Source organism: Chelmon rostratus, chromosome 5 (genome assembly GCF_017976325.1).
Source record: "Chelmon rostratus isolate fCheRos1 chromosome 5, fCheRos1.pri, whole genome shotgun sequence".
NCBI classification, from domain to species: Eukaryota; Metazoa; Chordata; class Actinopteri; order Chaetodontiformes; family Chaetodontidae; genus Chelmon; species Chelmon rostratus.
In genome coordinates, this window is record NC_055662.1 from 16,206,566 (window position 1) to 16,226,396 (window position 19,831).

General features: G+C 40.4%; 2 protein-coding genes across 2 annotated transcripts in view; one reads left to right on the forward strand and one right to left on the reverse strand.

Moving 5' to 3' along the window:
* Positions 1–6,234, reverse strand: part of hsd17b4 (hydroxysteroid (17-beta) dehydrogenase 4) — a 28,688-nt gene extending 22,454 nt beyond the window's left edge. Inside the window, exons 1-8 of the mRNA XM_041936709.1 lie at positions 6,084–6,234; positions 5,479–5,532; positions 4,300–4,407; positions 3,807–3,866; positions 3,635–3,656; positions 3,412–3,458; positions 3,050–3,134; positions 284–471 (exon numbers count right to left, since the gene is read on the reverse strand). Coding sequence (XP_041792643.1) covers positions 284–471; positions 3,050–3,134; positions 3,412–3,458; positions 3,635–3,656; positions 3,807–3,866; positions 4,300–4,407; positions 5,479–5,532; positions 6,084–6,135 — 616 coding nt within the window. The 5' untranslated portion in view covers positions 6,136–6,234. The remainder of the gene's footprint in view (positions 1–283; positions 472–3,049; positions 3,135–3,411; positions 3,459–3,634; positions 3,657–3,806; positions 3,867–4,299; positions 4,408–5,478; positions 5,533–6,083) is intronic.
* Positions 6,235–9,325: 3,091 nt separating this feature from the next.
* Positions 9,326–14,287, forward strand: prr16 (proline rich 16). Its single transcript, XM_041937968.1, has 2 exons — positions 9,326–9,460; positions 13,418–14,287. The coding sequence occupies exons 1-2, from the start codon at positions 9,326–9,328 to the stop codon at positions 14,285–14,287; spliced, it is 1,005 nt and encodes a 334-aa protein (XP_041793902.1).
* Positions 14,288–19,831: the final 5,544 nt, after the last annotated feature.

Here is a 19,831-nt window from a genome sequence, read left to right on the forward strand (position 1 = left end):
GGTAATATATCATATTATGCCAAGATCCACCTAGATTTTACACAGTGGACCTTTAAATATCTTGTCTTTGTAAGGTATTCCATTGAATGCAGGTTGAAAAGGATTTGCAAATAATTGCATTCTGTTTTTGTTAACATTTTACATAACATCCCAGTGTCTTTGGACTTTTGGATTCAAGGCTGTATGCATGACAGCGTGTGCATACGTTGCAGAAAACCACAGTAAGTACATTATCCAGACCAACTGCATGCAATCATGTATGTGGTTTAATCTCTGTGCTTACCTGGGGGCATGATGGTCTCTGTGAGGCGTGACCCAGCAACAGGAGCAATTGTGTTGCAGTGGATGTTGTACTTGCGTCCTTCAATGGCCAGGGTGTTTGCCAGCCCCACCATGCCGAGCTTGGCAGCGCTGTAGTTGGCCTGGCCAAAGTTACCATAGATGCCTGCGGCTGAAGCCGTCATGATGATTCTGGCCGCAGACAAGCAGAGGCAACAAGTCAGTGACAGGCATCGCAACAGACTAATGGGAGACACAGACGACCCTCACGCACATACATAATCTCACAAAGTGGTACATGTTTTTCATACGTGCACAGGAGTATGCATATGTAAACATCTAGTCATGTGATGTTAGCCCAGTCTCTCTCTCTCTCACACACACACACACACACACACACACACACACACACACACACACACACACACACACACACACACACACACACACACACACACACACACACACACACACACACACACACACACACACACACCACTGCTTTTGCACAGATATAGAACTGCAAAATTACTTGAACATTTTACTTGAACAAATGTGAGCACAGGCTATAAGGAATAAAGGCATCTATGCACACCAGACACGCAGTGCTGCACATACAATTTTGCTAGTTATCTCACGCAGAGAGTTCATTTCAGTCAAGCCAAAGTAATGAGGTTAAGCACCAAGGCTACATTAACTGTGGGAGACATCTGAAACACGCCGTCTCACTAGTCATCAGAAAGCAGTGATCCATATCACAGGGCACTCATACTGTATACTGCAATGGAACCAGAGGATTGGCTATGATAGAATATTTTTCAAATCAATAACTTTTATGCGCTGAAGTCTATGATTCAATTACTGAGGGAACCTTACAGACTATCAAGTGTTACTGGAAAAATCTTCCAATTTTTACTTGGTTCCAACACGTTACAACATAGAAGAGCAACAGCAAGCACACGAACTGTCTTCTGTGCATGAGAGACCAGAGTATAATTACGTCTGTGCTATGTTTTCATATAGTTTTCATCACAGCTTTGGCTTCTACAGTCATCCTGTCTGTCTCGTGGAGAGTCGTGGCATGAACATTTCTGCTTTCCATTTCTTTCTGTTATGGTCTTACCTTTGAATACACCATCAACTTTTGCTTAGGGTGGCTGCACACACAGATTGAATTTTAAACTTGCCCATATGTACTGGCGTGGTAGGGGTGCTAATGACCAGCCTTTCTAGATGGCAGGAAAGATCTGGGTCCTGACCTCCCAAACACAATTCCCTCTCTAGCCTACATTGCTCACGCAAGGACAGAAGCACTGAACTTCAGGGCAGGCTGATGAAGTTACCTGCCAGGTGAGAGGAATATTTAAATGACTGGAATTTAACCAACAAGAATTAATTTGCCTTCGTTCACTTCCCTCTTCTAGAAAGCTGAGTGAATTTATTTGCAAAACCCAGAAGACACTGGATGGGAATACTTTAAAAATTCATACATGCTTTTTACATTTCCTATCATCCTCAGGTCGACAGCCTTTAACCACCCTTTCACATTTAATTCTCAGGTAGCAGGAAATATATTGAAATGAAACACCTTGTTCAAACTGTATTTCAGAATTTAATAATAATCTCACCTCTTTACAGAAAACAAACCTTCAGTCACAGTTAGGTGAAACCTTTACCCATAAACACCCAACAGTAAACGAGCTGAACACAGGAATGAAGAGAACTTGCTTGACTGACCTAAAAATGTGTGATTGATCAAGTCTGTTCACTAGTGAAATACCCCTTTAACCTGCTCCTCTACACCCTACATAACAGGCATAAAATGCCTAGGATGTTTGAAAAAATATATATATTCTCAAATAATCATGACTATTTCTCTTTCTATAAAATTTGATAATGTTTTTACATCACAACCTTCATATAAAACCAATATTACTTGCAACTGTTTTCCCCTCCACACATAATAATGAGCCATACTTGAGCTCAACGCAGTGAAACTTTCTGCAAAATGTAGCGCAAAATGTCACTTCAGTGTTTATGAGCCATTGTCTTCTCGCATTCATGTAGAACACCTTGTGTGCATTAGTGAAGGGCATCCGTTACCTAGAGTAAGACTGGAGCAAAAGCCGGCTGTGTGACCTTCTTCTGCACATTAGAATTCAAAACATGCAACACTAAACAGGCCTGAACACTGTAGGAAAGCACACAACACATCCCTGTAAATAGAAAACCATTATCTGCACTGGATGTCTGTTTAACTGATTGTGCTTTAAAAACATGACTAATCAATATCCTAATCAATCCTCACTGCTTCAACTAAATAGAAGGTTAAGATTATGCCGGTTCAGGCGTCTTTGTTGCTTCTTATTAAGTGCTTAATTTAAATTGTACTCAATTTGTTCAGGGTGAAGCATAAGCAAAATAACTTATTTCCTTCATTCTTTGGTACATACATATTCATATTAAATTTGCTTTGGTGGCAGACATGCTTTATATACTCATAACTTTAAGTTTATTTACTCAAGAGCCCCCTTAAAGTGGGCCATATACACACTGTTTTGAGAATCTTTGACATATTGAATCAGGTCTTGCATTTAAGCCTTTAAGGATATAAAATGATACTGATATACTCTTTCTTACAGTCCATAAAGGGCCTGTCTATTGAGGATACTGCAGCTTTGTTGGAGCTAAAAAAAAATCCTGCCCACATAATAAGAGGATGGCACAGTTTTGATCCAGCTCAATAGCCCTTAGTAGCTGGGCTCCTCACCTGCCAAACTTTTGGCTTTTCATGTGGTTCCAGGCAGCTCGAGTCACCAAGAAGGAGCCTCTCAAGTGAACTCTCTGAATCAGGTCTGAAATGGAGAGTATGAGGAATGACGCTGTACATCAGAACACTGTGGATCAGATCCAGCTTACAGTAGACTTTTAAACTCCCGCACAGACAATCTGTTTTCTGAATAGACAACAAACCCACGTTAAAACAAATGTGTTCCTCTACTGTTAGCAAGGTGGCACAGTTTGATTATGAGCCAAACAAAAGGAAATAATGTGATGATATAAGATCACCTTATACACAGTAGAAGCTATTGTGAGTGAAGTAAATGTAAAGATCAGAAATAATTCAATTACCCCAGTCCATATCACTCGTCCTGGCAAACGATCGGTCACGAAGTATCCTTCATGAAGAAAAGCAGGAATGGGTTTTAGTCTTTTCGGTCTTTGTGACAAAAATTTAGGCTGTCTTTAACATGATTATAGTGGCCCAAACCACTGCCAGCAAACAGCCAATCTATAAACAGATGATGTGATTAGACCTTGCAAAAAGTGTGATAATTACTGTGAAATTACATACCCGGCATTGTTTACGACGACATCTGGACAAAAAGATATTTGACCAGATTTAGCCCAAACAGCAGTAGCAGCATTAATAACCATCATTTAATTTAGATAATTTAATGATTCAATACTTGGGATGAGCATAAACTCTGATGGCTACAACATTTCCATGCAAACACAATACTCACCAATTCTTCCAAATGCGTCAAGTGCTGACTGGATCAATTTTTCTCCATCTTCTACAGAATCTGTGTGTGCATGACACGAATGGTCACAGACATTATCTGTGTGTTGTTTAGCTTCAGTTACTGCTCTACATTGTTCCTGGATGCATTTATGCTCTTAAATAGACACGATGCGAGTTAGTGCTACAATAAAATAACTGACTCATTTGTATTACATCTACATTCAACACTGCATAAAAAAACACATCGATCAAAGCGTTGTCACGTTTTGTTCGTCAAAACTATTTTTTTTCTTATCGATGTGAAATGTACAAAGATGATGAGGGGATACATTTGTCTTCAATACTCACTAACAACGTCATCAGTGAGCCACTCAGACTGACAGAAAACAATATTTTTTTTTAGTTTTCTATTACATAAGATAAATACAATGAGGTAAGGAGAGAAAAAACAGATGGAGATAATGATATGCAAGAGAACAGTCCAAACTTCTCACCATAGTTTGCCACAGCCTTGCCTCCCTTCGCTCTTATCTCCTCCACCACCTTATCAGCAGCTGCAGAACTCTTTCCACCCCCTTTAGTGTCTGCCCCAAGGTCATTCACTTTATTGCAACAAGAAGAAAAAGATTAGCAATAATGGGGTGAGTTCTGCAATTCTCCATGACTGATTAGGTTAGGAGAAGAGTGCAGCTAAGCTGATTCCTTGTCAGAGTTCAAGGGCAAGTTCAGCCCAGGCAGCAGGGAAAGCCACTATTTTGGGGAGGGAAAATGTTTATGGCAACACCTGTAACTGTGTATTCTAAAAAGCATGCAATGCAATCCACGGTTCTTAAAACAGGCCTCGATCTGAGGCATAAATTATCTTCTTAATCACTTAAATCTAGGGATGGACATATTTAACTTTTTAGATGCCTCAGCTCTGTGTATCTCTGCTAAAACTGAGTACTGATTTGATTTAGTGCTCTTTTTTTCCCACCAAGTTCAAAATGTTTAAAATTCAATGTGTAAATCTCATTGGAATATGTTTTCAAGTAAGTGAGTGCTGTGAAAAAAGTCTGCCACCCACTGTGACAGAATGAATGTAGCTGATAGAAAAAACACTGTATTTTCATAATGACATTGCATTTACTTCAATAACCTGCATTTATTGTGGCTTGTTTATGTCAAGGCTAATACTGATACCATCCACTTAATGAAATCAGTATCTGTGCCAATACCAGTCTGGTGTATTTGATCGTTGCATGTCTACTTATTCAAAATCAGGACACCTCTAAACACACAGTCACTTCTAACAGTGAGCCAAAAACACGCAAGAATCTCTCATATCACAGAAATTAAATAGCACTGCTGTTTTTCTGTATATGTTGTTATATATGAGATTGCCAAAAAAAGGGATATTTGATTCATGAAACTGATGTCCAGTCCCTAACAACTCAGGGCAAACATCTGAAATCCTGCTGGCCAAATGTCAACATGCACACTGACTGGTCTGTCTCTCCATGGCAAAGGAAAAAACACATGAATTGAGGTAATGAGGATTTGACTTTAACAGGCTATTTATAACTTTATTTACTTTTTTTACTAAGTACATGAGCTCAAGGCCTGGTTGCACTAACCACATTATATTTACCTAGTAAAATGAGGTCTAAATTGCATAAAATTAAGAACTTTACCTATAACTGAGGCGCCTCTTTGAGCAAAAGCCAGTGCATATTCTCTGCCAAGGCCTGCGGAAAGAAAGACAGATGAGTAAAAGGCCCAAGCACGCATTTACAAAATAAAACACCACATCAACGACCACTGTTGCCTTGTTGTTGAACGTGCCCTTTGACACACTTGCACTGGCATGGTTTAAGCCATTACGTTACATGTACTTTGATCCCCGTGTTCTCCAAATGACAAGGCTGACAAAACTGTGTTGCTCGTCAAATAAAAGCAGCGTATATCGGACAATAACATCAATAAATGTGTTACATCGTCTCCAGGAGGTTCATCTGTATAACGTGGTGTAGGATTGTTTACTTTTGCAAGTTTCGACTTGCAGCTGTGTTAGCCAGCGTTAGCAACCAGCAAGATGCCGACATTAACTGCTCGGCAGCTAGTGTATTAGAAAGAAAGAGTCGTGCTAACGGTGTTTTTATTTGTCTTACTTACTGAGTAAATCGCCGAAATTAGCAGTTAGCATTCGAGGCTACCGTTACAAAGCCTATTTAAACATTAGTACAGTTAGCAGCAACAGCAGCCTAGCTTACGTTGTTACGTTTGCTTGCCGACTTACCTCCTCCGGCCCCAGTAACAAGCACGACTCTTCCTTCGAATGACAAAGTCATTTCAATGAGATACTGCTCTCTTTTTCTTGACACTAGCACCAGCAAAGTGGCTGCAGGAGTAACACCGATTCACAGAGACAGCAGGATGAACTCCTACAAGTTTCACTTCCGCAATTGCGATAGAGGCAGTCTTAGCGGTGACCAATCAGAAACCAGGATTTTACAAACTCTGTCTTCGCCACTGTTTCATGTAGCCCTCTTGAGCTTATGTTTTAATACATAGAAAAATATGTTTTCGTATGTTCGTGTTCTATTTTAGGAGCCTTCACAATTAAGAAATGATGATGATGATGGTGATGATGATGATGATGATGATTATGTTAATTGCAGGTGTAGGTACCACTCCACCAGTGAAAAAGTAAACTTATTTATATATCTTTTTTTATTGTAGGCTTTTTTTCTCTCTCTTTAACAGGGCTCGAATATGTTAAAATTGTAAAAGGCTTAAGTCTGAAGACTGGTTGAACCAGCAGCAGTGTAACTGTTATCATGCCTCACAGCATTTTGCATATCATCCAAAAAAAATTCTGCAGACAAATTATTCAACCAAATGAATTTGGCAACACAGCATGCTGAAGTTAACTTTATTCAGAATATCTGTATTAAATGTATGTTCTGTATTGTAGAAGATAGCTCTTAAGCATCATTTGAATTGGATATATTCTTCATTAATATGTAATGGCAAAATTGAACTAAATATTAGAGGTTAAGTTCACAGTGCACATTGCAAAGACTGTAGGTAAGAATCAAATGTGCCACTGGTGAGAATAGGTATCACAGCCATGTAATAAAGATGTACATTCTGCATTATGTTTCATCACAGGCCAGGCCAAGAAAGATTAGGAACCCATGCAAGTAACTGCCCAATAATGTGATGATAAGGAGTTTCTATGAATAAGAAGATAAAGATCACACTGTAGTAAGCTCAGTAATATGACTGTTTTCACACCAGATATGTTGAGTATCACCGCAGAGAAAGCACTGGTTTATTTAGTGATATTACTGATGGCTCTGTTGCATTTTTGCAGTCACTGTTCAAGTAAGCCAAACCAGCGAGGGGGAATGAAGAAATATGAAGCTGGAAGCAGCGAAGCTAAATAGAATGCAGCTATGTTTGATCTTTTTGATCATGCCTGTGCCTTTCCAGCAATTACATGTACACCGTGGCTCAGTGCAGTTCCCGGTTAAGTCAATGATCCCATGTTGTGAAATGATTTTAGAAATGATTTTACGTATTAGAATAAAAATAGTATTTATTACTTTGAATTGAAAAGCCTTTACAGGTGTATAATACAAAAATCACTGTCAAACAATTTGTATGTACAAAAGACTTAAAAAGTAAATAAAAAGTATTCAGTTCCCTGGAAGATCCAGTTCTAATGAACTATGGCCGAATTAGAGCACTCGGGGGCCTAGGGGCAAAATGTAGCAGGTCCTTACCCCTTATGACCCAAAAAAACCTATACTGTATACAAAGCAGAGTTAACAAAGAGGCCTGAGTTGCAGAATTAACAAAGGGGCCTGTGCATAGAATGGTCAAACATTATGTTTATATAATATATAACGTATATTAGGTACTCTCAAGACAGGGCCCTTCCTCCGGCTCTGGCGCCAGTTACCAGCTGAGAATTTGAGAATAAAGTCCATTTTATTGTGTGCAGGCTATGGTGCAATTTATCTTGGTGTTTAAGTTAAAATGTTTCTTGAAAATATCCATATGTTCAACATGACATATTAATGCAGAAGTCAGTACAAGTTTCCATGAGTCGTTTGCCTAAACTCGGTTTCATGCATACAGCATTTTTTCTTGCATTTGTATGTGTAACTCCTTTTTTAAATCAAATTTGCAAGTTGTTTCAACCTGCCTTGCTTTAAGCCTTTGTTCATTATATTCTGTATTTCGTTGTGCTTTTGTTGTTGTCTCTTTTTGCATTCAGATTTTTAATCACTATGTAGCCTTTTTCTGCAAAAGTGTATTAAAATGTGCATGTATGGACTGGGCACCTCTTTGGTGACTGACACTTATTTTAAAAGTAATAATTCATTCATTCTTAGGCTAATACTGTGCTCAGATGGTGCACATTAAAAGCAGTTATAAGGTTCTGGATATTACTGACAAAATCTCTACGCAAGTTCTTGTCATTGACATGTTTTTTTTTTTTAAGTTAGTAAACGTGGCAAGCATCTTGTTTAGGCTGTGACAGGAGCAGGGATAAGATTCTCATTGACTGGTTCACCACCTTAGATTGTACAGTTATTATTACAAGCTAGTAGATATGTAATTAAGTTATTTTAGCACAACAAACAACCGCTCACGCCATTAAAGCAAATAACTGTGAGACCTCTTCAACCGCGGCATGCCTGCGTGATGAAATACCAACAAACAGCAGCCGTGCAAGGAGAGAGAGAGACAGAGAGAGAGGGAGAGAGAGAGCGGAAAGAGCGCGAGGGAGAGAGAGCGCGAGGGAGGGAGGGAGAGAGGGTGAGAGAGCGCGCGAGCATCCTATGCGCCCGGACGTTGGTTGCTCAGTCTCTCTAAGGAGGCTGCGATGGAGATAGGATGAAACTAACGGAGTGTTTTTCGGAGGAAAGTGCCTCTGGGGTATCGTTACCCGGCGGCTTTCCGGAGCGTTTCATTACCAGAACCATATATTTGAGGAAAAGGGAGGAGTGTATCACAATTTTGTCGATGCCTGAGGATTATGGACCATTACAATAACGACCGGCTGTGTAACGGTTTGGATAACTGCCCGTATACTCTTTCTTCTTCTTCGTGGTCCTCTCTTTATTTACTATAGCTCACACGTCTTCAGCGCATTTGTGGTGGACGTTTTCTCACAAAATGTTGAATTTAGCGCTCTCACGACGTGAGGGATATTCGTGGGACGTCATTTTTTGTTGTTGGACATGAAGGTGTAGCTGTACAAACCTGTGGCCAGGCGCCGTTTCGCAGACAGTATGATACGATATTTTGACATAACCGTTATTTTTTGTGTTACGCTCTATTGCGCATGCCTAGTGGTAGATATAGAACGCTGCCCGACGCCACTTCGCTCCGTCCTGGCCGTGATGTAGGAGCAAAAGTGAAGGGAGCGGAGGACTAAATAATGTGTTGGCAAAGTGGCAGCGTGGCGACAAAAGGATTTGACTTTAGATCCTTAACGAAATAGATTGTGCCATAAACTGAAGAATGTCAGGCATACCAAATGCAGACGCTGAAGGAGTAGTCTCCAAAGTACAAGTCAAAAAGGAGATTAAGACAATCGTGGAGAATTTGGAAACCATCCTGGGAGACCTCAAGGATGTAGCCAAAGAGCTTAAAGAGGTAAATGAACAGGAAACACCATACAACGCCTTGCTTATAAGCTGCCATGTGTTATGTTATTTCTACAGGCTTGGTATTGAGTCTTTCTAAGCATCCATGTCTGAGAGGACATGGGAGGCTGACATCCACCTCACTAGGGCCTGGAAAAGACTGACACACACACACACACACATTTACGCACAAACATACTGACAGGCACCTCCCCCTGCCCACTAATGTATGTGATCATTATCTCCAACATGAAAGACATTTGGCTCAGGAGGATGTGGGGTGTGAAATGACAGGACAGCTTTTTCACCCTGACTCACAGGCTTTAATGAAAGTGAGAAAAATTTAATCACAATTAATATTTAATGGACAAGTTGGTTCAACTAGGAAGGCGCTTTTGCATTGCATTTCATCATCTTAATGCTGACTGTTGTTTGCTGCGAATTATGTCTTGCCAAATAATAGAGCAGTTGTCTTTTCACTTTTCATCTCTCTCAATCTCTCGTGGTGGCTCTCTGTTTCTTTATCTTCATCTCTGTCTTTCATTGTCTTTCACCACGTCTGTATTTATCACAGCCGCTCATCTTTATTCCTTCTTTATTTCTTGTCTGTTTTTTTCTCCTTCTCTCTACAGAGTCCCTGTTAAAGATAAAAACTCCCAGAGCTATCTGATTGGCCATTCAAATCTCAGGGATGCAATGACAGGGGTGTAGAATGGGAGTGGGGGGGTGGTTTGTCTTTGAAGGAATCAGGAATTATATGACGATATTTAATGCTTTTATTCACAGCAAGTTGCTGTCTTACAGCCCAAAATATCTACCAGCGCCTCTTTGCAGATACTGTATTTTTTTCCATTCATGTTACAGAGCTTGCTTCAAATTAGTGTTTGCGTTATTGTCAGTCACTGAATCTCATGCTGCCATCTCTGTTGGAATAACCTGCAGTTTTAGCTGCTTTTATGTTTACATTACGCTACCGTGCATACACCAGGCATCCGGCCTGCTGTGCTGAACCTCTCACCTTAACATGACAGGCTGTCATTCTAATAAAACCCTATTGCGTACAGTGTCTGGTTCCTACATTATGGATGGGTAGTTGACGCAGCATCTGTCTCCTTCTGCCTCTCTGCTCTCCTTACACTGTTTTCACAACTTGAGCTGAATTAGACTTCTTTTGTGTTTTTCAGCAGTTTACAATGTCTCACAGCAGGCGCCAGAGATAAATGGGAACAAGAAGGCATTGTAATCTGTCTATTGTGATTTTTTTGTGATGTGCCCTCTTTCTTCTTTCTCTCTTTTTCTTTTTCTTTTTTTTTTTTTTGCTTGCAGGAAATTGTGTGGAGGATCAGTTATTCTGACACCACACACACAAAACACATACCTCGAGGGGGTGTTACTATCAAAGCCAGTATTTGGGGTTTAATCCATTTGAAATGCAGTTATCTGTTATAACTCAAAGACCGGGCTGGAACCAAGCCTGGCTCTGAGGAGTGACCCTGCCCAGATGCTTGGCACAGCTGCTGACGCTGCCTTGCCTACAGCAGCAGCTGCACACTGGGATACTGGTATTACCTTGTGTGTGTGTCCCAACAAATTATCCATTTAAAGATGGCATGGAGAGTTTAGCTTCCTTGCCCTACCCTGCTATCTTTCTTTTTTATCTCTCCCTCTTTGTGTATCTCCTTACCAATCTCTGTTCATTTCTCCCTCAGCTTCTTCTCAATCCACTGTTTGGACACACATTTCAAACCTTTAGGTGATAGCAATGGTGTTCTGCAGTGGGCTTATGTACTGTAATGTAGTCTACTCTGAGATGAGTATTACTTATTCACTAATTCATAAGCACATTGTCGTTATCATAATTATTTTATGAATGCTGTAAATGAAAATACTTTTTCTTTCTGGTGAGTTTTTCTCACAGGTTATTTCAACTGTGTCAGCTATGATATTGTGAACTTAGATATTAGACTTTCTTTCGACTCACTGAGTGCTGGATCCCCAACAGTCAGGCAGCCAGTAATAAAATGTCCAACACCGCACTTCAGTTCTGGGCATTCAAGCAGTAATAACTACACCAAGGGAAGAGAACCAGGAAGAAACTCCTCTCCAAAGGGAATGTTTTTGGACAAACAAGGCTGAGGAAAATTTACATTTTTGTCATTGAATATCATTATTAGTTCCAAGTTGAGTTTAGCACTCTGTCTATTCCGTTAGTTAAACTGGCTTTTTCAAATGTAATCCTCCACAGTAATGGCTCCTTGTGCAACATTTATTATCTGTTCGTGCAATCTCAGTCCTTTCAGATATTGTCTGAGGACTGCAGACATAAATGTATGTCACTATGTCCTTGGATGTGCCCACAGTGCAAGCGCTTGCCTTAAGTAGACAAAATGTTTAAAGTAAGGATAGCATTGTATGTCACTCATTAGTTGTGTAGTCAGTCCTTTGTTGGCCTTGGATTGGTGCATATTGATTGGTGTATATTGCATCACATTCAGTTAAGCATCATGCCCTGGCCCGTTCAGCATGTTGTACATCATGTACACTTACAATATATGCATTACTGTACAGTATGTATTGTGTGTATGTTTTATGTTTTTTCTCAGCTTGTGCTGCTGCATCCTTGCAACTATTTCCAGTGTTGTTTGTTGCCGTCAAGAGTGCCAACAAACCAAATTTCAGCTCCAAAAAGTGATATGTCCCTATGCAGACTGTGAAAACAAATGTCTTCGTCAATGACAAAAGAAATATGATTGGATCAAAATGTCTACTGTTTACAGGGTCCTGGGGCAAAATCTTGTATTCATTTCTATTTCACTGAGCAGAACTTCTGACATTTTCTACTTCTATTATTGTCCCCCCCTTGTAATCATGGTCTACAGTGTACTGTATTCACAAATGCTCTTACAGTTCAAGATTGCAAATTCATTTAAATGTTTATATAAAAAAAATAATATAATGTCACAATACATTTCTTATGTCTCCTTTTCCACTCTGACACACTGTACACTATTGCCCCACTGCAACTGATAGTCTTTGCTCTTTCATATTGCACTGAGAGTGGATTTCTGGTGTGATCTTTGTGGGAAATATTTTTTTCTATTTGGCTTTCTGTCATACCACGGTTGCTTGCTTGAAATGAATTCATGCCATGATGAATTGTTTCCTGTGCTATTGTTAAGAAAAATGACACTTTCGTCAGTAGAAATGGATCTTTCCCCTCATAGCATTTGTTTCCATGTGATATGTTGAATTATTTGTGCTTTTTTTTGCAATATTCTAAACATTCTTATCAATCTCTGCCTTTCTCAGTCAGCATTGGTGCTGATTTTTCCTGGGAGACTGACAGTACATTGATTTTTCATATTTGCCTGCTGTTCTGTTTGTTACATCTCTTTGTTTGTCTTTGTTGTCTGCATTCTTTTGCCATAAGTAGAGTTTTTTTTAATGTTTTTCAATCATTCCTAATGTGGGTTATAAATGATAGTATGTGTGTCTTGGTTTACAGGATATGATTGGTATTGTTACTTCTCTCAGCTCTGATGGTGCATGGGATTGTTGTAGAATATCACTTAAGTCGTAGTCTGGCAGGCCTAGGGTGTTCCCATAAATTTTTGCGATATTGGAGTGGATGCTGGAGTGGTTCTTCTCGAGACATTTTAATCAGTCTTAAATCTCATTAATCAATCTGTTAAATCAAAGTGTATCTTCTTTAAATTTTACACAATGAAGTTTTCAATTCATTAATTTTGAAATTGAGGAGATAAAGACATCAGCTCCTTCCAACAACAAATTTTTCAACTCCCCTTTTTTTGCCCTCCAAGTTTCTATCTGGATCATCATTCTTTTCCCAGTTACCACTGTCAGAGTGTTTTTTTTAAGATGAGGTGATATTTCTTCCTGTCATGCCAGATTGTTTATTATTCCTGACCTCAGCTGTCATAGTGACTCTTCCTCTTCTTGTCACCAGGTTGTTCATGACATTGACACCCTGACATGTGACCTGCAGCTGGAGGAGGACGGACTGACAGACAGCTCAAAGACGGACACGCTCAACTCCAGCTCCAGTTCCACCACCACCACAACCACCGCTTCCAGCTTGGAGAAGATGAAGCTCTTCCCCGATGACTCCATCTTCAAACTACCTGCACCCATCGCCCCAGTCCCTGCCAACCCACCTGCAGTCCTGACTGTACTCAAGAAACCCCACCCTCCCCTTCCACCACCCAGACTCACCCCACTGAGAGCCGAGGATCACAACATTAAGAATCTGCCTCATCCAACATTAGTGTTATCAGGGAATATATCCAAGGCTACTGGGTCTCTAATAAGGAATGGCGGGGTTTTTCCTTTGAAACCAAACAGGGATTTATTCTCCTCCACACCATGTTTCATTTCTAATGACAGTGGAATCCCTGAGTCAGGTCTTGTTCCTACATTACCCAGGCCCATGCCTCTTCTCCGCCATGAAAAGAACAAATGCCCCAAGGACCCTGGCAGGGAGTCTCGTGAGAGGGAGCGTGTCCGTTTCAGTGAGACGGTTCAGTACCACGGCTACTGCCCAGACTGTGACCTCCAATATGATGTAGACCACACAGAACTACACTTACAGGCTGAGCTGAATGACTTGAGGCTCAGCCCAGTGCATTGCTGCTCTTCCTCTCCCCCCCCTCCACCTCATGCTCTTCCTCATGAACTAATGTTGGAAAACGGCGGCCTCACGGTCAGCCATAGTTTCCCGCCGACAGTTAACACTCCTCCACCTTGTGTGCCTCCTCACCCGCCTTCCCTCAAGCCCCAGAAAACAATCCTACGCAAATCAACAACTACCACAGTTTGACGCCAAACACCTTGTTCTGTCTAACTTAAACATTTTTGAATCATTCATTAGTGTTTTCTACTTTATGAGCGCTTTCTACTCCAGTTGAACTTTGGATTATCCAAACAGAGACCGGAAGGGTTGGGAAATAGGAAACAAAAGGATGGATAAAGTGAGTGGAACAGAGAGAAAGGCATCGCCATGGGTGCTGAGAAGTACACAAAGAGATCAGGAAGAAGCGGTGAGTGTTTGTGCATGTATGAGCGTGTTTGTCAGTGTATGAATGTTTGTCAGGAAGGGAGGAAGAAAAAGAGCAATTGCATGTGTGCACTGACCCATATCTGTGAGTCTGTGTGCTACAAGTTTATTTGTTGATGTACTGTATATTCATGTGTGTATATATTTGTTGATGCATGCATAGGTGTGTGTGTGTACAGAGTGTGATGTTTTCAGGCAGTGAGCATTGACTATAAAATGTACAGGGACTTTAAAATTTTCAAGAAAGACTGCTGACAACACTAAAACCAAATTGTATCTGTGTCTTTCTCGAAGCTCTCTGTACTAACGAGTCTCAAACTCAGGAAGTTCTTTCAGAGAGGGGCTCTAATTAATTCATGTCCTTCTGGATAAAACAAGAAAACGCGCTTCCCTCGGATTTCATCAAAAGCCCTAAAGATCTTCCCATACACTGACAGCTACATACATGCAAGTAGCTCACCACAACACTTACCTATGCATGAATAAAGGCTGTTATAGGATAAAAGTAATTGCAGACTGGTAGTGGAATCTATACTTTCACACAAGCCTGCCTAGATGAACAATTAGGGTTGAGAGACAGACAAGTGAGTTCATAATTCCTCTTCCCTCATCACTTCTTGTCTCTACAAGTCCCATTTTGCTGACATGTTAGACTGTGGGAGTGAAAGAAGGCAGCGAAAACGTGAGAGGAGTGACATGCTGCCATTTTGATTTGTGTCCACTGATAACATCACAGAAATTCTGACTGGAAAATCTTGAAATCCCAAATGTAACTCATGTTTAGCAACTCAATTCCCATTCATGTAGACCTCCACTATCACTCACCATGATATCTACGAGACTAAATTGACTGTAAGCTAATCAATTATGCTCTTCAGTAGAGAGAATCAGGCAGAAAATATGTGGACTTGTTTTCATTAAAGGAATGTAAATCAGCAGTAATATAATGCCATCTCAGTCTATATGAGCATTTGGTAGTTTCCACTTTATTAGCTTTCATTAAGAAGCATATCGAATACAGCCTCTCTCTCTGTGTGCATGTGTTTGTGTGTGAGTGTGTGTGCAAACTAAGTGTGCATGTGGCTGAAATTAAAAAACTACATCTGAGATCATTTTCAAATCGAGTGTCATGGAATCTGTAACTATGTGTGTGTCTGTGCCTACGTCTGTGTGTGTGCATAGGTGTGTGTGAAAGCACATGTCAGTTTGGCAGACTTGGTGAGACAGCATACCCTGGAGTTGGATGAGAATAGCGATGCCCTTAATTAGCCGGATTGGACTACAGGAGATAACAGCACTGCCTCAGATAGCCTTTGTACCAGCGTTAGCCTTGACAAAACTGTGAACTGCTGCTGCACATATTTTTTCTGAGAGAGAGCAATCTGAACAAGGAAAGAAGGAAAGGGACAGAAAAGTAAAGACGTGTGGGGGCACTTGTTTGTGCTTAGGTGGCAGGATGTTATATAAACATTCCTTTTAATGTGTGTATCATATGTGTGTGTTTAGGGCTATGGGGGTGGGAGATGTGTAGGTTAAGGATGAGAAAATCTGGGTATGAAATAGCATATACTGATGACTAAATCCAATGCATGACCTCGCTGGCCTTACAAATCTAAAATCGGCGTCTGGATTAGGGATCAGTGGACATTCAGCCATGAGAAAAACAAGAGTGAGAGAGTTAGGGGGTAAGGACACAGAGGGGGTGAGAGAAAGTGTGGGGCAGAGAGAGAGTGAGAGGGAAAAGAGAGCATGTGTGATGGAGAGAGGCAGAGAGAGAGATGGTGAAAGGGAAACAGTAATGCTGTGGAGGCTGATGCTGCTTTGGCTGTATTATGTTTGCTTCTATGCAGGAACATATGTGGATGCATGTTTGTCCTCAAGATGATTGCTCTCAGTGTAGAACATTCACTGTATTTACCTTGTATTAACGGATCTTAATGAGTCTGGCAGCAGTGTGCTCACACAAACAGGCATGCACACGCACACACACACACACACACACACACACACACACACACACATAGACACACATACACATTCAGGCTGAACAGAGCAGTGTGCTACAGAATGGAGTGCAGCCAGTATCATCAATAGATGCAGCTCATATGGGCTTTTGCTACTGTAGCACTGCTGTACTATCTAATGCACTATTCAAAGAACAGAGGAAATAGACCCAGTGGACTTGGCCTTGTATGATTAAGGGAACATATTGAAAAATTAAAGGCATCCATGTTGTTTTGGTATTTCTTTTCGTTTCTCCGTTTCTCTTGCGTGTGTGTTTTGTTTTTCTTTTTGACCATTATCATCTGGATACATTGACACTGGATAAAAAACATATAATCAATAGTATCAATATCAGTGTCCTCTTCCTAACTTATGTGTTGGTGAGTTTTTATTTAAATTTTTAGATAAAAAGTTTATGCCCCTGTCTGTGTTTTTCCACTAAGATGCCTCTGCTGTCTGCAAGATTTAATTTAATAAATTTTGTTGACCAGTCACCACAACACTAAAGCCAAAAGACCTTACAGTTGTGATGTACACATGCTACAACTCAGAGATGAGGTGCAAAGCTGTTTGAAAAGCTCTGACAACAAATATTGATGTTTGAGAGCACCTCTGAGCAATTGCAGTAGCTGTCCAAACTTCCCTTGTGCAACACACAATTGTGATTTTTATTAGCTTTCACTACTGAGTGGACAATGGTGCAGTGTTCACTAGGGCTGGGTATTGTTTAAATTTTTTTAGTTTTGGTACCATTACCAAACCAAAACATTTTCAGAGAAGCTACGTTAACAGTTTAAACACACAATTTTTAAAAAGTTAATCAAAGAAGCCAGAGTTCTCAGATGTTAAATATTATCTTTGCCTAAAAGAAGGGTGTTAGAAATTTTACAACATTTCATATCTTACCAGGTGGACCAGACAGTGCCAGCTGTTGGTACTAGGACATATTGCAATGCACAGTGTGAATGGACACAGTTCAGTTGGTACCAAAACAGTACTGAGGTTTGATACTCAGCCCAATTCATAATGGCTATTGTTGCATTTAAACAATACATTATTTCATATCCTACTTTTAATTTAAACTACATCCTTACAGTATGCTGTCAAAATGTATTTTAGATCACATTTCAAAGTCATCATTTTACATGAGTTAGTATAAATATCTACCAGCCACTTCAAGCGTAATGATTGAAAGACATTAATGTGCATTAATGGCACCCACAGTGAGAAGTGGGAGAAACAGTTTGGATATTTGTACTGGCTGACCAGCCCCTCACTTGTGGACTCATCGCTCATTGTTTAATACATCCATGACTTGTTATAGATTGTTCCTGTAACACAGAAACCACTGCTCCTCTGACCATGGCTGTAGGTGTTTTTCACTGTTTTTGTAATGGCTATCTGAGCTCCAGTGCTCCAGGCCTGAGGATGAAGTTGTAATGGGCAGGGAGGAGGTGGATCTTCACCGCCTCCATCATGAGTCAGGACTGACTCAACTGTACTGACCTACTCCCTGCAGCTCACAGCTCTGGTTCATAGCCCACCTCTCTCTCTCTCTCTCTCTCTCTCTCTCTCTCTCTCTCTCTCTCTCTCACTTTGTCTTCATTTCTTTCTTCCTCTCCCCTCGGATGATGCTTCACTCCCACTCAGCAGCAGCTGTATGCATAAGAATCTCTCTGTGCACATGTATCTCTATATACATGTGGGTGGGGTATCTATTATTAAAACATATCTGACACTTTGTAGAGCAAACACATTTGGCAGCATTTCCATTTGTATGTTTAATCAAAAAGTTCACTGACATTTTCTTTGCAGAGCTGCAGCAGCCTCTGCTGCTATCTTTCACTTCTTCTTACCTCTTGAATAACAAATGACCTTCTCAGGATGAAAAAAATCTACTCCTGTTATGCCTCCGCTAATAAATTACTGTGTCCAGTAGCTCCTCCAGTTAATGGTTGTGTGTGGTTTTCGATTTTAACCCCGTGCGGCACCTTATTTCATTGGGTTAATAAGTAAACCTGCTGCCACCATAATTAATTCAAAATCTCGGAGTTGAATGGTTTGTTGTTACAGTTACATTAGTAAATGTAAACCTGTTACTCTAATTTGTTGTCTTATCTTAACAAAATAGTGTGTGCTTGTTGTGCTTCTACTGACTGTATTGTCTTCATCCCATTTTCCAACCTGGCAAGTGTGCAGTGTGCAATAAAACTCAATAAATGTGTCAGAGTGAGACACACATTTTGTCAGTGAATATTAATCAGCTGTTGTTTCTCTCTCTGATTGTTGGTGGTGATAGTCTGCCAAGAGACACAGTTGCCTATTTGCTCATCCCCATTCTGCATACATTGTTTACTTTGATTTTTCTTCTTTCAATAATCATTATTTCATTATGGTCATTGAAATGAAAATGTTATGAGGGAAGCATTAAACTAAATGAAAACCAAATAACTGTGGTGTTGCATGCCAGAGGCATTACATCTGTAATGGAGAAGCTGTATGCAAAGTTTATTAGAATACAAAATAGACATGACCTACATTGCCAAACATCAGAGCATTCAAAAGTAAATCTGGTGCACACTGGGCATGGATACTGGCTCCTCCTGGTGCTTCTTTATCTATGACTCAGACAAAGTCATGGTGTGAGAAAGTGAGTGGGCATGTGTGTGTGTCTCCTTGTCCTTGTAAAAATATGTGTGCACACTCATATGCATACATTTTAAAGTTAAAGGGAAAACATTGTACATGTGTTTAAAGGTGTTTGGGAGTGGGAAAAGACATGCATAAGCACATGCAGCCATGTGTGTGAGAAGAGGGCTTGAGATGGCTCAGTGCAACTTAGAAAGCATTGAGGGTGAAGCAAACTTAATCGGAAGATTTCACGCTGCTTTGGAGATTGTTAAAAGTTAGAGGCATCAGCTGTACCTTATGCAGAGAAGGTACACAATATCTCAACAACAGGATCAGATTTTTAAGAGCCACAATAACCCAGATGGGGTCCTCTGCTCATTGAACCACTCCTGATACTGAAAAAAACAGCAGCTATTTAAAGCGGGACATGAGGCTAGCTGATTGCCTTTTTACAAAAGGGAAGGCTTTTTAATCCATAGAGGAAAATGTGCTAGGCAGCTCAGTCCTATTAACTTTGATGACTTGTGTATGTGTGTCTGGATGCTTGTGTGTGGGCAGTGATACCTTGGTGTATTTTCATTTTGCTCTGTGAGAAGCGACTGTTGGTGCTGTGACTGCTGTGTAAAGTGGCTCTCGTCTGTGCAGTCAGATAGTCACACTAATGTGTTTCCT